The following is a 15,243-nucleotide window of genomic DNA, read 5'->3' on the forward strand; positions in this document are numbered from 1 at the left end:
CACCTGAAGTGTTCTGTTTTTTTATTTTATTTTATTTTATTTTTTTCAGAAGTGATTTCCCATAGGAAAAGGAACTGGAACTTCGGAGCATTGCCTCAACAAGCTTTCAGGCTACCTCCAACTTAAAAAACCTCTGAGTGGTTACATTAAAAAAAAAAAAAAAAAAAAAAAAGCAGTAGTGAAAAAGCTGCTGTTTCATACTGTCATGGAACACAGTCCCCAGGCAGCACTGTGCTCCTGGTGCAATGAATGGAAATGCTGCAGTGTGTCTGCATACAACACGACCCAGCCATCGTCTCCTATGCACGGACTCAGTGCCGGCTATGCACACTGCTGTAGTCGGGTAATTAACAACACACGTCGTCTTCTTGAATTCGCTCCTACAGCAGCTCAATGTAATTGCTACCAGCACCATCCCGCTTAGACCCCACCCACCGTAATCACTTTACTCCAGAACTAAGTTCAGACAATGTATGCTAATCCATGTGCACCACATTTCCGAAGGCTCCGCACAATGCTCGCTTGGGCTTCAACCATACAACCCCCCCGGAGCTGCTGCTGGTGGTGGCAACGCGCTCTGCCCAGCGCAACAACCGCGGTCCTTAGGATATCTTCAGTAACAAACTGAGAATCTTTCCGGGGCCGTTGACAGCTTCAGGCTGTAATTAAAGCCCAGTTTGCACGCAGTTTGGGGATGTCTCAGTGAATCATTTCGAAGCTTAACCACGGGACCGTACCGCAGAGACAGGAAGAAGCATCGGCGGCTCTTGCTGCCTTCCCCATTTGCACAAGGTGCTGCGCGTTCTTTATTCTTTCGGTTCTACTTACTTATGCTGTTATTTTTATCATTATTATTTTTCTTTCGCTGGAAACCCGCAGCCCCCCGGCACTCTCTAGGCGTCTCCTTTAAGGGGCGCGGCAGGGCGGGGGGCTCCCCGGGCGGCACCGAGCGGCCCGGCCCGGCCCGGCTCAGCACGGTCCGCCTCAACGCCGTGTCACCTGACCGCGCCGGGCCACCGACCTGCGGCGGGCGTGCGGGCCGGCTGCGTTCCGCCCTCTGCACCGGGCTGGGGGCGGCGCTGCTGCGGCAGTCGCGCGGGGATTAGGCTGCGGGAGGATTAGGCTGGAAATAGCAGCGGCGGCTCCCGGCCGTGCACGCCCAGCGCATCCCGGCGGCGGCGGCGGCGGCGGCGGCGGCGGCGGCGGGAGGAGGGGGCAGCCCGCCCCGCACCTGGAACTATCGGTGCCGGGGGGGGGGCTCTGGGCGGCGGCGGCCGGAGGACGGAGGGAAGGACGCGTTGACAGGTCGGTGCCGGCTCTGCCTGACCCCCCCCCGGGCGCTGATGGCGTCCCTTTCCCGGGGCGGGGGGAGCGGGCAGGCCGAGGAGGCGGAGAGGGGCAGGACGCGGGCAGGTGATGTGGGGGTGAGCTTTCCTCTCCTTCCCCCACCCCACCCCCCCCAACCCCGGCCCTCATTCTCGGTTTGTGCCGTCTCCCTCTATTCTCCTTATTTTTTTTCCTGTCCCCGCAGTGTCTGAAATCGCCCTTTTTTTGCCCCAGGCAGCCGCTCTGGAATTGTCTGGCGAGGCGAACGCCCGCGCAGGAGGGCGGGGGGGCCGGAGGAGCTCTGTGCGGCGGCCCCCGCCTCCCCACGGCCCGCAGCCCGCGAGCCCCTTCCCCTCGCGTGTTTTCTGCCTCTGCAGAGCAGGCAGCGGCACTAACGGCAACCGAAGATGTCGGGTCAGACGCTGACAGATCGCATCGCAGCTGCTCAGTACAGCGTTACGGGATCGGCCGTAGCCAGAGCCGTCTGCAAAGCCACCACGCATGAAGTGATGGGGCCCAAGAAGAAGCACCTGGACTGTAAGCATCCCTTTTGTATCCTCAGTGAAGACCCGGGGCTGAGCTTGCGGCCCTCTGGGATGTGGCTTTGGGCTTTCTGGCTTGCTACTGTAATCCAGCTCGTGAGTGGAAAGGGCTGTGAAAAATCTCCAGGAGATGATGAGTTATTATTGCATTTCTTCTTGTATTGCATAATACCACTCTTTCAGCCATTTTTTTCCTCTTGACCTCTTGTTTTTCATCTAGAAAGGCAGCGCATAGCGCACCTTGCAGAGCACAGCCCCAGCCTGGGAAGGGGGTCGTGCACATGGTAGGATGGCACGTGCCTGCCGCTGCCTCCCCCTGCCCTGGTGGGGCCTAGCAGGAACAAATAAATGCTTTGCCAGAAGTATGGCCTCTCCATAGAGGCCTTCTGAAGAGGTTAGGTGATTGCATAGTGGTCAGCAGTATGCTGTGGATTGGAACGGCCTTTGGAGAGGGTAAGAGCAGGTGCTGAGGTCTTAGACATCTGATAGCAGCTTTGTGGTCTGCCTGGTGGTTTCTGTCATGTTTTATTGAGGATGGCTAGAGGCTTTGTTTCAGAGATTTATTGTCTGTTCTGGACTCGCTGTAGCTGGTTAATGCATGAAACAAGGTTGAAGTCAAAATGTTTCTTAAAAGGCAATGAGCTTGTTATGCTTTGTCTTGACAATTCCTTCTTTTCAACCCACTCAACTGTCAGGCCCTTCTTGGAGACACCAAGGAGTTAGGATGGTGAAGGTACTTAATTGTATGATGATAATTGGCTTTGTTCACCATAGAAACTGTCCAGCTTTGGTTGCAAGATATCAACAGCAGGTTTTAATGATGCCTGAAAGTGCTTTTTCCTTTTTTTTTTTTTTTTTTTTTTTAAATGCTTGAAACGCATGATAAAAAACACTCAAAGGAGAAGATAAGTTCTGTATTGTATCAAGAAGTCTCTTGGTTACTTCCATTATCAAGTAATGCTGGTGCAGGTGCATGCAAACACAGTTCTGATGATACTATATTTCTTCAAAGGACGTAGTATTAGTTCTGGAAAATAATTACAGATTTTAGTGCTAATGATTTCATGGCTAGCCTTTCAGGTGGAACACAGCATGTCAGCCTTCAGCCATGTCCAGTGCTCTGTGTATATGGCAAAGAGATGCTGAGTGTATTCTCAGCATGTTTGTTGATGACACCAAGCTGAATGGTATAGTTGACCCAATAGAAGGAAGGGATGACATCCAGAGGGACCTGGACGTGGTCAAAAAGTAGGCACATGGGAATCTAAAGAGGTTCAAAAAGGCCAAGTGCAAGGTGTTGCACTTAAGTTGAGGCAATCCAGGTATGTATATAGGTCAGTAGAAGAATTCATTGAAAGCAGCCCTGTGGAGAAGGACTTAGAGATTCTGTTGGACGAGAAGCTGAACATGAGCCAGCAGTGTGCCGTTGCAGCCCAGAAGGCCAATTATATCCTGGGCCGCATCAAAAGAGGGGTGATAAGCTTGAAGAGGGAAGGAGTTGTTTCCCTCTACTCTGCCCTCATGAGGCTCCATCTCAAGTACTGAGTCTAAGCCTGAGACCCCCAGTACAGGAAGGATGTGGAGCTGTTGGAGCTGGTCCAGAAGAGGGCCATTAAGATGTTCAGAGGACTGGAGCACCCTTCCTATAAAGAAAGATTGAGAGAGTTGGGCTTGTTCAGCTTGGAGAAGAGAAGACTTTGGGGAGAACTCACTGCAGCCTTCTTGTACTTGGAGGGAGCTTACAAGCAGGAGAGAGTCTGACTATTTATATGGTCTGATAGTAATGAGACAAAGGGGAATGGCTTTAAAATATAAAAGGGGAGATTCAGGTTAGATATTAGGAATAAAGTTTTTACTCAGAGGGTGGTGAGGCACTGGCACAGCTGCCCAAAGAAGCTGTGGATGTCCCAACCCTGGAGGCATTCAAGACCAGGTTGGATGGAATCCTGGGCAGCCTGGTGTGGTGGGGGGAAGCCTTGCCCATGACAGGGATTTGGAACTAGATGAACTTTAAGGTCCCTCCAACCTAAGTCATTCTGTGATTCTGATTTAGCACCATTGACTGAAAACTGACTTGAGCATAAACTGTTGTTAACATAGATCTGCTGTCTTAATGTCATGTAATCTCCCCTGTTTTCTTGTATGTTAGTAAAAAATCTTCTGATGAGTGTAGATAATCCACAGACTATAAATTTCTTGGTTATTGATATCGCCTGTGTTGATATTTGGTAGCTGTCGACACCTCTCAATCTGTAGGCTGTGTATGGCCAGTCCTACTGTGTCTATTACTAGAAGCTTTAGCTTTAAAAGGGAAAAAGAAAAAAGCTTGGCTCTTGTAATTAAAACCATGCTGTGTCTATGCAATATTAATGTGTATATATTCTACACACACATGTGTATGCATACATCTGTAGAGAAGTAAAAGTGCTATCTGGAATAGGTAGGATTGAAGTGAGAAGTGTGGTAGAAATAATTTACCAGTGCTATAATGAGGTCTGGAAAAGAGGTCTAGAAAAAAGGTCTGCGCTTGGATATTGATTGGATATTATTACTTCAGGAATGAGACTGGGGGAGACTGAAGCCTGTAGGGTTCCCTGCCATTTCCTGCCCACCTACATGTGAGATACCCATGAGGAAGGAAGGAAATCACTTCCTTGTGATTGAAGAAGTCCTTGTTCATTTTATCTTTTGTTTTCTAGGCTGTGTGTATTAGTTGAGCATTTAACTATCTGGGATCATTAAAGACAGAATCTTGTCAGTGGGAGATGCACACATTCAAAATTGCGGGCTATAAATGAAAATCAGGTTCATATTTTAGAAGATAAAGTATTCTCAGACTCTTAAACCTGAGACATCTTCTCAGCACTGTGAATTGTCAAGCAGCTCTTTGAACTCTGGCATGTATCTTGTGAGAAAGTGTCAGGATGGGCCTGGTGCTGTAATGAGAACCAGAGGCCCAACCCCTGGCTGCGTGCAGGAAATGCTGTGGGTAGGGGCTGTGCTCCAAGTTGTGTGGCTGGCTGCATTGCTGATAGATAAGTAGAACAGGAGGGCCAGGGGAAGGGAATGGAAGGCAAAACTTACCTTAAGTTCTGAGTTGAGGTGTGAAGGATTTTGACAATGAAGGCTGTAGGTACTAGAGACGATATATGAGGTGATTGGAACAGTGCGTTATTAAAAGTTGTAATTCTACTATCAGCACAGTGGTTCTGCGTCCTTAGGGATCGCTTTAATTGTGTTTAGTGTCTTGGGTTGTGTGACATGACACCTGGCTGCTACCTGCCAGTGTCCCGCTTAGCAGCTGAGCTTTGTAAATGAAGTGGAAAGGTCAACCAGTGAACACGAGTCCTGTGAGGATGGGACACGATGCCTGTCCTCGTGTATTCTACAGAAGGCATTAGCTCTGGAGGTTACAGAAAGACAGTGGGTGGTGAGATGTGTGGAGGGTTTGGTTTGGTTTCTTTTTAATTTTTGGTAAATAGCGCTTAAGTAGAGGGAAGTTGCTCTCAGGGTTAAAAAGCATGATTTGAGTGTGAATCCATGTGCACGAGGAAGGGGGGAAAAAAGTATAATGAAGTGTTTTGTGTGAACGAAAGCTAAGCTGCTTCATGCTTACCTTGGTGTGGCTTTCTGTACTTGTTCAGCTTACAAGTGCAGGCTTTGCTGTGGATGCTGCATTGTGGCTGTCCTTTGGCATGGACTCTGGGTGCTGCACAGACTTGTTATGTAAGGAAGAAGTACCAAGTGTGAATAGGCTGCTTACATTCATTAGTAACATTTACCACTTTTTTGAATTCCAGCTCTCATACCAGTAAGAACTTCTGCTGGAAGTCATACAATGAACAAATTCCCAAATGCCTGTGGGGGGGAAAGAAGCATAAATGTAGGATGCAGTGACGGTTTGGGGCCAGGCACTACAGCTAGCACATCAGAGCTCTGATCCTTTTGGATTTAAAAACTGGTATCGCCCCTCCTGTAGTTCCTTCATTCCAACAGAGGCCTTTAAGTTTGCACGGTGATATTGATTCGTCTCCCTCTGCTAATTGTGTTGCATTAAATAAATTGCAGTAAGATATGGCAAGTGAGGCAAGCACTCAGATGGTTAGATGAGGATTAGCAGCGTGGTTTTATTTATGCATTTATTTTTGAAGCAGTGAAAAAGGCTATTGAGGAATTTGTGGATGTGATATATATACGTTAAGGATACATGAGATGTGGTCATTCAGCTGTGAGGGCGACACTCATGCACAGCACAGACGCTTCATTCTCAGTGTTGTTATGAAAGCTGTGCTAATGCTTCGCTGGGGGTTTGGTGGTGGGGCAGGCAAAGCAAGCATCCAGTCTTAAATGATGGTGGCTCCGAAGGCATAAACAGGGAGAAGTTTTCAGAGAAAGGATATATCGTGACTTTCAAATGTTAAAACACATACAGATCCAAAAAAAAAATAAAATGAAAGGAGCTCTGTTCAGACCTACTTATAAGGATTTAGCTGAGAAACAGACCAGTGATCTGTCAGTTAGGGAAGTGAAGTGGAAAGCAGTGAGGCTGTTACATCTGTGGTTGTTTGTAACAAGTTCCTTTTTCTGAAAAGGATCTGAATAGTTGGAATTTTCCTTATCTTATGTTGTCAGTGAATTATTTTGCAGCTGGAGGAAGCTCTGGAGTGTCTAATATCATGTCTCACATGGCTTAGAAAGACCATGTAATGTCTCCTGATTTCCTCAAAACAGTTTTTGTAAGATCGAAGCCCTTCCGGGGGGCTGATCAAAAGCTGGGAGTTTTCATGAAATGTGAAAGTGAAGATGAGGATCAAGATGGAATTTTCTGTGACTGTGGAGATGACCTGTGTGCATATTGCAGAAATAGAAAAGTATTTGCATCTCAAGTCTAATTTTGCCTCTTTGTTTGCGGCTGACAAAGGCTCTGAAAAGAGATATAGTTTAAATCCTGTTGGCAACTGAAATGCAGGGCTGGTGTCAGTATTTTGCTTATACGGGTACTTGTCTCTGAAGGGTTTTTGCCTGTATCCTGCAAACTGTGTGGATAACCTAATGAGTTTGAATTAAGGTGGTCTCTAATGTTGAAAGAGAAATGGTGATTTACCAAAAGCAGTGGGCTAAGTTTTCCTCCCAGGCTCAGTAAAGAAAAAGGTACAAGGTACTACTATGTATAATTACATAATTACGTTTCTCTAGCTGAATGGCTTTTGTGCTGTTTTCAGTTCCTTGCATCAGTGCCGCTGTCATTAAACGAAGTGTGTATTTCAGAAGCTGTTTGCTGTTGAGGTGGTTTGGAGAGTGTTCCAGATCTGTTGGCACTTGTGGTCTCTTACTGAAAGGAGTAGCACAGACATATGAGCTATGCTGCATTGCTCTGCAGTCTAGGTGATGCTTTGTCTGGATGGCTGTGGAATTATTCTCAAAAAATTGTCAAGAAGTGAATCTCTGCACAAACCAGGCTTTATCCTTCACACTCTACTAATGAAATCACTACAGTATAAGATACAATGAGATATAAAAAAATAATTTATCAGTTTCTATACTTATGAAATGGCTTTCAATGAAGATCAGTTTTAGTACAATGTCTTGTTTTTGTTGTCTCAGCTCGGATATAGTCTTCTATAGAATTGTGAATTTATTCTTGTCATCCCAATGAGTCTCTCTTTCTCACCAGAAAATAAACATTCAAAGCATGCGATTCTTTACTTTAGTAGGCCATTCAGTAGTGGATAACAGATTAGCACCTTTTTCCCCTGAAAGTTGTCATCATCACTCTGTGGTGAATAGCACTCTGTTTTTGTGGACTTAGCTCATGTCCTGTCTCAAAACGGTTTTGTAGACATGTTTAGCTTGAAGTTGTGTAGATCTCTAAGTAGGAGTGCAAACAGCTGTAATGGGTAAGGGAGCTAATAGGAAGTCTTAGCTAGTCTTGAACATTCCTAGGATATTACCTCTGTTCCCATCCTTGCCTCATTTAAATACTGTTTTTGAGGCATGTGTACCAAGAAAAGGTTTCCCTTTTAATTAAGGTAAGACTTGGCCAAGTAATAATTCTTAAAAATATGTTTGAGCCTGGATAGAAGCTTGAGTTTGAGTTAGGATTCAGAGGAAGAAACATGATCAAGATCACTCAATTTTGTGCATCTGAACTGTTCTGTCTTCTTATGGTGCAGTGACTAAGGAGAAGGACAGGAGACAGAAGAGTGAGTAAATAGGGTAATATTAAACGTCCTTTTATCCAAACAGCGTAACATGATAAAGTTAGATTCATTAGTCCTACCCTCCCTCCCTATGGCTTTTCTGCCACTGAAGACATATTCTTAGTCTATTTTCAACAGTCAAGATCCTTCTGTTAGAGATGCTTTGCCAAGGTCATGAATGACCAATTCTGGGACAGGTTGGGCCTTTCTGCTGTAATGACTTCTGTCAGTAGAGCTTTATAATGCAGCAGTCATGCCTTTTGTGCTTTCTTTGTGGTCCCTAGTTCCTGAAATAGTCAGTACGATATGGCTACTTTTTCTTTATATAAATGAAGCCTAGTATTTTCTGATTCTGCACAGATGAAAAAGGTGTGTGGTTTTTATTTTTTTTTTCTTCTCCTGGAAGAGCAGAGCAATAATACAGTGACCCATCCAGCCTTGGGCTGCAGTGATTGACAAAAGCAATAATTAAAAAATAAAAATAAAAATCTGTTCTTTTATTTCCTGTTGTTTGACTTGATCTGTGTGTATGATTTCTTGACCTGGCTCTTAAGTTCATCTTCTGTATGCATCTTACCTGAGCCTGTCCCACTAGTGAAGACTTCTGTGTAGTGTTCAAGAAAGTACTCTGGTGGAGTGGTCCCGTGTGTTTCTTGAAAGATCCTCTGACGTGCTTAAAAGTAGACTGCGGTCGAGATAACTCTGAAGGGCACACAGAATTTTGGATGCTATTGAGTGCTTATTGCTGGATGGAGAAAATGGCAGTGGTGGGTGATACTTCCCCACCTGGTGTCCTCTCCTATCTTGAAGCCTACTGGCAGGTTGATGAGCTGCTAGTCTTGGAATTGAGAGAAAACTGTAATCAAAGAGAAGAATTTGTTGTACTATTAGTCTCTCCTTCTGAGGAGGTGGTAATATAGTGGAGGTACACCTGCATATGGTGCTTTTCTGCTCGTTTTCAAGATACTTGAGATAACTGACACGTTTTGCACTTCACCTTTCCTTCAGTCTTGGATGTCCATGGCAAGGTGTTGGCAGCAGGGTGTCTGCATGGTGAGAAGAAACTTCCTGGGCCAGATACAGCCACCACAGACCCATTGTAGGACGTGGCTGACCCCAGAAGCTGAGATGGATGCACCTCTGGGAAAATGCATTTAAGAAGGGGCAGGAAGTGCTGGACAGGCAGTGAAAAAGTGAGAATCAGCAAAGGGAACACCAGCGTCAGAGGTGGAGCAGGAGGCTCATGGTGCTGCTGGATCAGATATCCCCTGTAGCCCATGAAAGAGACCACCTTTCTCACATAGGTCACGCCTGCAGCTCCTCTATTACCAAAACTGTGCCATGTGTATCCCCTAGTCCTCAAGGAAAAAAAATGGAAGATCTCCCACAGTCAGTTGCAGACATATGGTATTGCTGAAGGCATCCCTTAGTCTTTCTATAGTCTAAAGATGAGTCAATTGTACCAAACAGTATCATTAACTTAACATGTGCTGTTCCTTTTTGGAGCTTATTTTCCAGGCACAGATCAGAATGTTGATAAGGGCGGAAAAGGACAAGTTCTGGTGTGTGCATGGGGAAAATACCACAGACACAAAAGAAGTCACACCAGTAAGCGTCTGGTGAAACTTGAATCATCAAACTTCAATACACAGCATGCAGATTAGGAACAATATTCTGCCTGGGTTTAAAATACCATGAAAACTGAACAGCAAGGACTAAAAGCAAACTGGGAAATCAGGGTCAGAGTCTCAGCATAAGGCTTCCAATGTACAGAAAAAAGTGGGTCATATAGCATTAGTCTGAACCCTGAACTCAAATGATATGGTATAAGAAGCATTCCTAGGATCATTGCAGGCACTGATCCTTAGCAGAGGGTTTGCAACAGTATTTTTGTTCCTCTTTGGTCAGTAGTACCAGTAAGATTGCAGTGTGAAGCTGGTAAGTGAACACTGGAGTATCCCACTTCTTCAGACTCAGTATAGTTGCTTAGCTTCCCTACTGGCCAAAATTTTGCTTGGATGAGGGCTTGATGGCTTATACAAAACCTGAATAAAACCGATGTTGCCAACTGTTAGAAGGCAGTACTTGGCAGAGGCTAGCTTGTCACTTTGTGGGGTATGGCTGTGTCTGCTTTTTCTGAAGTCTTGCAAACCACGTGGTAGACTGTTAAAACTGTTTTTAATACTTCTAATCTTACTATTTTGATTGTATTTAATTCAGTCACAAAACATTCTGAAAAACAGTATGAAGTAAGTTTTGAAAAGGTGGGTTCATAGAATCACAAAATTATACTGGTTGGAAGGGACCTCTGGAGATCATGTAATCCAGCCTCCTGCTAAAGCAGATTCCCTGCTGGAGGTTGTAGAGGAAAGTATCAAGGTGGGTCTTGAGTATCTCTAGAGAAGGAGATTCCACATGCGCTCTGGACAGCCTGTTCCTGTGCTCCATCACTCCCGCAATAAAGGTTTTCCTCATGTTTGTATGGAACTTCCTTTGTTCCAGTTTCTGCCCATTGCCCCTTGTTGTGCCGTTGCTTACTGGGCACTGCTGAAAAGACTCTGGCCCCATCCACTTGACTCCCATCCTTTAGATACTTATAAGCATTGGTAAGATCCTCTCTCAGGGCGGACTAGAGGGGGAGGATCACCTGCCTTGCCCTGCTGGGCATGCTTTTTTTAATGTACCCTGGGATACCATTAGCCTTCTTGGCCACAGGGCTACTACTGGCTCATGGACAACCTGTTGTCCACCAGAAGCACCCAGGTTCTTCTCTGCTGAGCTCCTTTCCAGTCGATCAGTCCCTAACCTGTGCTGGTGCATATGGTTATTCATCCTTAGCTGTAGAACTCTATACTTGCCCTTGTTGAGAAGGTTACTCTTCAGGTCTCAGTGAGTGTGTCAGTTGCTCCTCCTGGCTTTGTAACCAGCAGTCAGTTTATGACTAGTAGTCAGTAGGCTGCTTGCACTCATAAAAATTCTCCTCTTCAGGTTGTGAAACTGATTTTTGCTGCAGTAATTGACAGTTTTAGTCCACCAGAGAGGCAATATACCAGCAGCCTAACTAGTTCCACGGAGGGTATTGGATGTCAGCCTGTGGAATATACATGGAATACGGTGTTTTCTGTGCAGCTGGCAAATGGTAGAATCCACAGGGCATCTGAGGCTTACAGCTTATTAGTAGGCACAATATAGCAAGAGACAGCATACTTTATTACTACTGACTCCCAGACTAACCAAATCTAAATACCCTCCTGTTCCTCCTCCCTGTCCAGGGTAACGTGATTTTATGCTTTTTTTTTTTAGATTGTATCTATATCTCATTCTAGTTTAATGAAAGGAATTGTATGCTGAGAAGCCCTATGTCATGCTATTGTTGTGTTTTTTTGTAACATAATTTGGCCATTTGAGCTGAGACATTGTGTCAGTTGATTGCCTTTGCTAGAGTCTATTTTCTAGTTATTGATAAAAATCAAATGTGTATGATATTTCTTGCTTTGGGGAGGAGGAGGGGGATGGTGTGAGTATACAGGCATGGTCATGGTTGGAGGCCACCAAAAAGTATGCTGTGCTTCTAATATGAACTGAGAACTGCAAGTTACTACCAGGATGCATCTGCAGCTTGAGGATAACTGGTGACAATCAACCCTTTTTTTTTGGTTGCAAGCCAATATACAATATTACCACAGGTAGATGGCTGGTTGGCAGGAGCTCCCGATGCTGTAGTTGGGCCACAGAGCTCTAAATGATTCAGCTGTGTTTTGCCAAGGTGGCTTTATATACTTAAAGAAGGAATGAAAAAGAAGACATGGATTTGTTTGTTTGTTTTTCCCTTCCCTAGCTATTTAGGAGATGAGGATATAGCTGAAATGTAGAACGGTGATAAGGGCAGATTCAAAGAGGCTGGTGTCTACTTGAGCTAAGATTGTTCTACCATCTCTTTAAAGGACTGGAGAAACATGTCCTTTCAAGAAAGTGTCTTAAACTTTGCACTGTGTTAAAGAGGCAGGACAAACTGTGGCATGACTACTGACAGTAGACTTGATCGCTTCAAACTGGATCTCGACTTGGCATGAGCATGGATGACATGGATGACATAACGGCAGTGGATGCTTCCATAGCAGATGGTCAGCTGTTAGCCTGCAGAGACTGGCAGGCTCTTAGTGCCTTTGGCATAATTTCTTTGTATCTCTTAAGTCTGATAGTTTACAGAATGTTCTAAAATGGTACTCTGTAGAAATGAGAGGAAGACATGATTGCTCAAAACATGAATAAAACATAGTGCCTTGTCGCCCATACTCTTACATTTTATTCAAGTCAACAAGTTTGTGGGGAGGTCCTCAACATAAGACGTAAGTGATCTTGCCATGATGCAAGACTTCTCTAGCTAGAGCATGCATCTTTACATGTAATTAAAAGAGCCCTTATAGATGCACTTAAGTGGGAGTTCAAACTGTTTTTAAAGGAACTCTTTCACTTCTCATTTTAGAGAGTGTAGGACTTGTATGAAAGGGGGAAGCCAGCTGGCCTGTTTCCTGGCTCTGAAAGCTGCTGTTTCTCATTATGTGGAGGTTGAATATAGACACCGACTTTAAGAAATCATTACATTAGTTCTTTAGCAACCTTTGAGTTTTAAAACCCAACCTTTTCAAATGGAGACTTAGGTTTGGATCTTACTGCATGACTCTGGAATCCAAAGTGCAATCATAGTGCCTATAGCTCTTAATCCGAGTTTCATAGCTTCATCCAAATGCATTTACAGGGAAACGTACATTCTGCTAAGGGGCAGCAAGCCAGAGGAAGTCAGCATATCTCATGTGCCAGTATTTGAAAACAAGTACAATTTATCACGAGTCAATGGTTCATTTCTAGCTTCTAAAACAGAGCACAATTTTCATACGTGAACCTTGCCTGTGACTTTCTGATGTGTTTCTTCATTCTAAGCCATGGTGAGTCTCTCTGGTTATGCTTAGCTTTATGCAAATATTCTTTTGTTATTTGTGAATGGCAGGAATATTACCAGGCAAAAGTTACAGTGTTTATGATACGTGAGGGCAAAAAACTTCCTGTTGTTTACTTAGAAGCTGGAAAATGCTTAGGCAGTATTATGAAAAGTTACCTTTCAAAACCTCAACTCCACAGTGTGCACAGGAGTTTAATTGACACTTCCTGGTATTTCAGTCTAGAAATCTGCCTCTGCATGAAGGTTTGTTTTCTGGATTTAAGCCTGCATGACAGATTCCAACTTTCTCACTTCTCAGTACTTGATAAGAGACTTCCACTGCCGGTGGCAAGTGCATCTTCCAGATATGGTGGTGGCTTTGAACTGTTAGATAGCAACTTATTGCTGTCAGTTTATTTTAAATGCTAGTAGTCCTAACTGCATCCTCCTCTCAGGTGGATATTCCATTGAGATTAGCAACTATTTTTTTTTTAGCATTGAGAGATGTGCAGTATGTGAAAAGCTTCAAGCTGCAGAAGCAGAAGATTCTTGTTAAACTGCTATGATGCAAGGGAATGATCTTCAGGGAACTGGATGTTTAGTTTCATCCTGTTGTATTTGTTCTTTTATCACAGAGAGGTTGCTCCTTCTAACCCTAAAGGATATCAGCCAGCTTTCTAAAACCTCTTTTAAGGTGCAGCACTCATATATGACAGCCTTCTGCTTTTAGAAAGTCTTGCTGTCTTTTTATTTGTTGCATTGCAGATGTGAGACAAAATGGATTGAAGTGATTCCATTGGTGTTAAAAATTACTTGCTGATGCAGCTGTGCTTCAGTGTGCCTCGAGGAGAGTTGCATGCTGTTGCACTGACTACATGGGTGGGTTTGCATCACTTGGTATCTATTTCCTTTAGGTACGTCCACGTATCCAACAAGACTGTCTGCACAGTTGTGAGCATTTCATTTGCAGTTCGGAATTTCATCCCATTTTCAGCTGCTGGTGGCTTGTCTGTTCAGTGGAGTGTGAGGACTCTGGTCTTACTTGTTTTATTTTCAGGCGTTATACTGAAGGTTATATCATCATGTGACACCCATTGAGAAGTAGCTGGACTCCAATAAGAATCCCACTGAAGCAGCTGAGAACATGTGGCCTGGATACTGAACACTAGGCCACACTAGTCAGCCACTTGGGTTGCCTACTCAGCTGACCTTTTTCTAGCATTCATCAATAGCTAATATACATGGCACTGAAGTTGCTTGTATGTTGTCTAATCTCCGCCCTAGGTTTTTAATCTTTCAGTACACAGAAGCTAAATAATGCAGCTAAAACATCAGGCTCCTTCCAATGTATTTCAAGGCTAATTCACATTTGTAGTGGATTACAAACTGCTTTTTTGGTCTAGTGTAATTTACACTTCTACAGGCTTATTCAAAGCAAATGCTTTTTCTGAGGAAGACAGATCATCTGAGGGTAGAGAGCACTAAAGAGAATTTGTTCTTCTCAGCATAAAAATGACAGCAGTGTAGCAACTCAAACAGCTTGTGCACCATGCCTCTATTGATTACCACTTTCTGCCAGGTATGATTGGGTTTTAGGATCACCACATGTAAAGGCTAATTATAAAAGGCTGGAGGGCAGAAATTACAGCAGATGACCCCATACTGATGTGGCAAACACACTGGAAGAAGAAGGATTGTGTATTTGTGGTGTTCTGGCTGAAGGCTGCTGCTGGTGGTTATTGATAGTCCAGTAAACAGCCAAGTGATAGGAGTTACAAATTGATATAACCAACGCTTAATGTTAGGTGTTATTCACCCTCATGGAAGGATAATCACAGGCCACAGCTGGAGTCCTGGTATTCAGTTACAGCAGTAAACTTAACAGAAAATTTGCTAACTTTTATCCTCAGAAATTATCTTGCAACAGTACATTCCCTCTAAATTTATTTCTGTGTATCATGCAAGATCTAGGACTCTGTATAGTGCAGTACAGTGACCAATGGGTTGATGGCTTTAATGCTTGCATGGATGGAGAGAACAATCTTATACTTGACAGGAAATCAAATGAATGCTTTGAAGGCTTGGGAGAAGATTGGCTGATGCCATGGCTTTGTTTTCCTTCTCTAACTGAATGTGCATTTTGGTTGAGGCTTCCAGATTTGAACTGGTGAAGGAGCTGGCTTGTAGAATGAGGTATGAGTGTTGCCATATGTGACAAAAATTATTTTTTTATGCA

General features: G+C 44.2%; 1 protein-coding gene across 17 annotated transcripts in view; it reads left to right on the forward strand.

Annotated features, from left to right (window-relative positions):
* Positions 1–669: 669 nt before the first annotated feature.
* The window catches only part of SNAP91 (synaptosome associated protein 91), a 71,331-nt gene continuing 56,757 nt past the window's right edge, over positions 670–15,243 (forward strand). For 3 of the 17 annotated variants that reach the window (XM_085217699.1, XM_085217705.1, XM_085217703.1), the window contains exons 1-2: positions 810–1,305; positions 1,704–1,863. In XM_085217699.1, coding sequence (XP_085073825.1) covers positions 1,734–1,863 — 130 coding nt within the window. In that variant the 5' untranslated portion in view covers positions 810–1,305; positions 1,704–1,733. The other 14 variants (XR_014881497.1, XR_014881498.1, XM_085217704.1 and 11 more) reach the window with 12 other exon arrangements.

The sequence above is a fragment of the Meleagris gallopavo genome, chromosome 2 (genome assembly GCF_905368555.1).
Source record: "Meleagris gallopavo chromosome 2, MGAL_WU_HG_1.1, whole genome shotgun sequence".
Classification (NCBI taxonomy): Eukaryota; Metazoa; Chordata; class Aves; order Galliformes; family Phasianidae; genus Meleagris; species Meleagris gallopavo.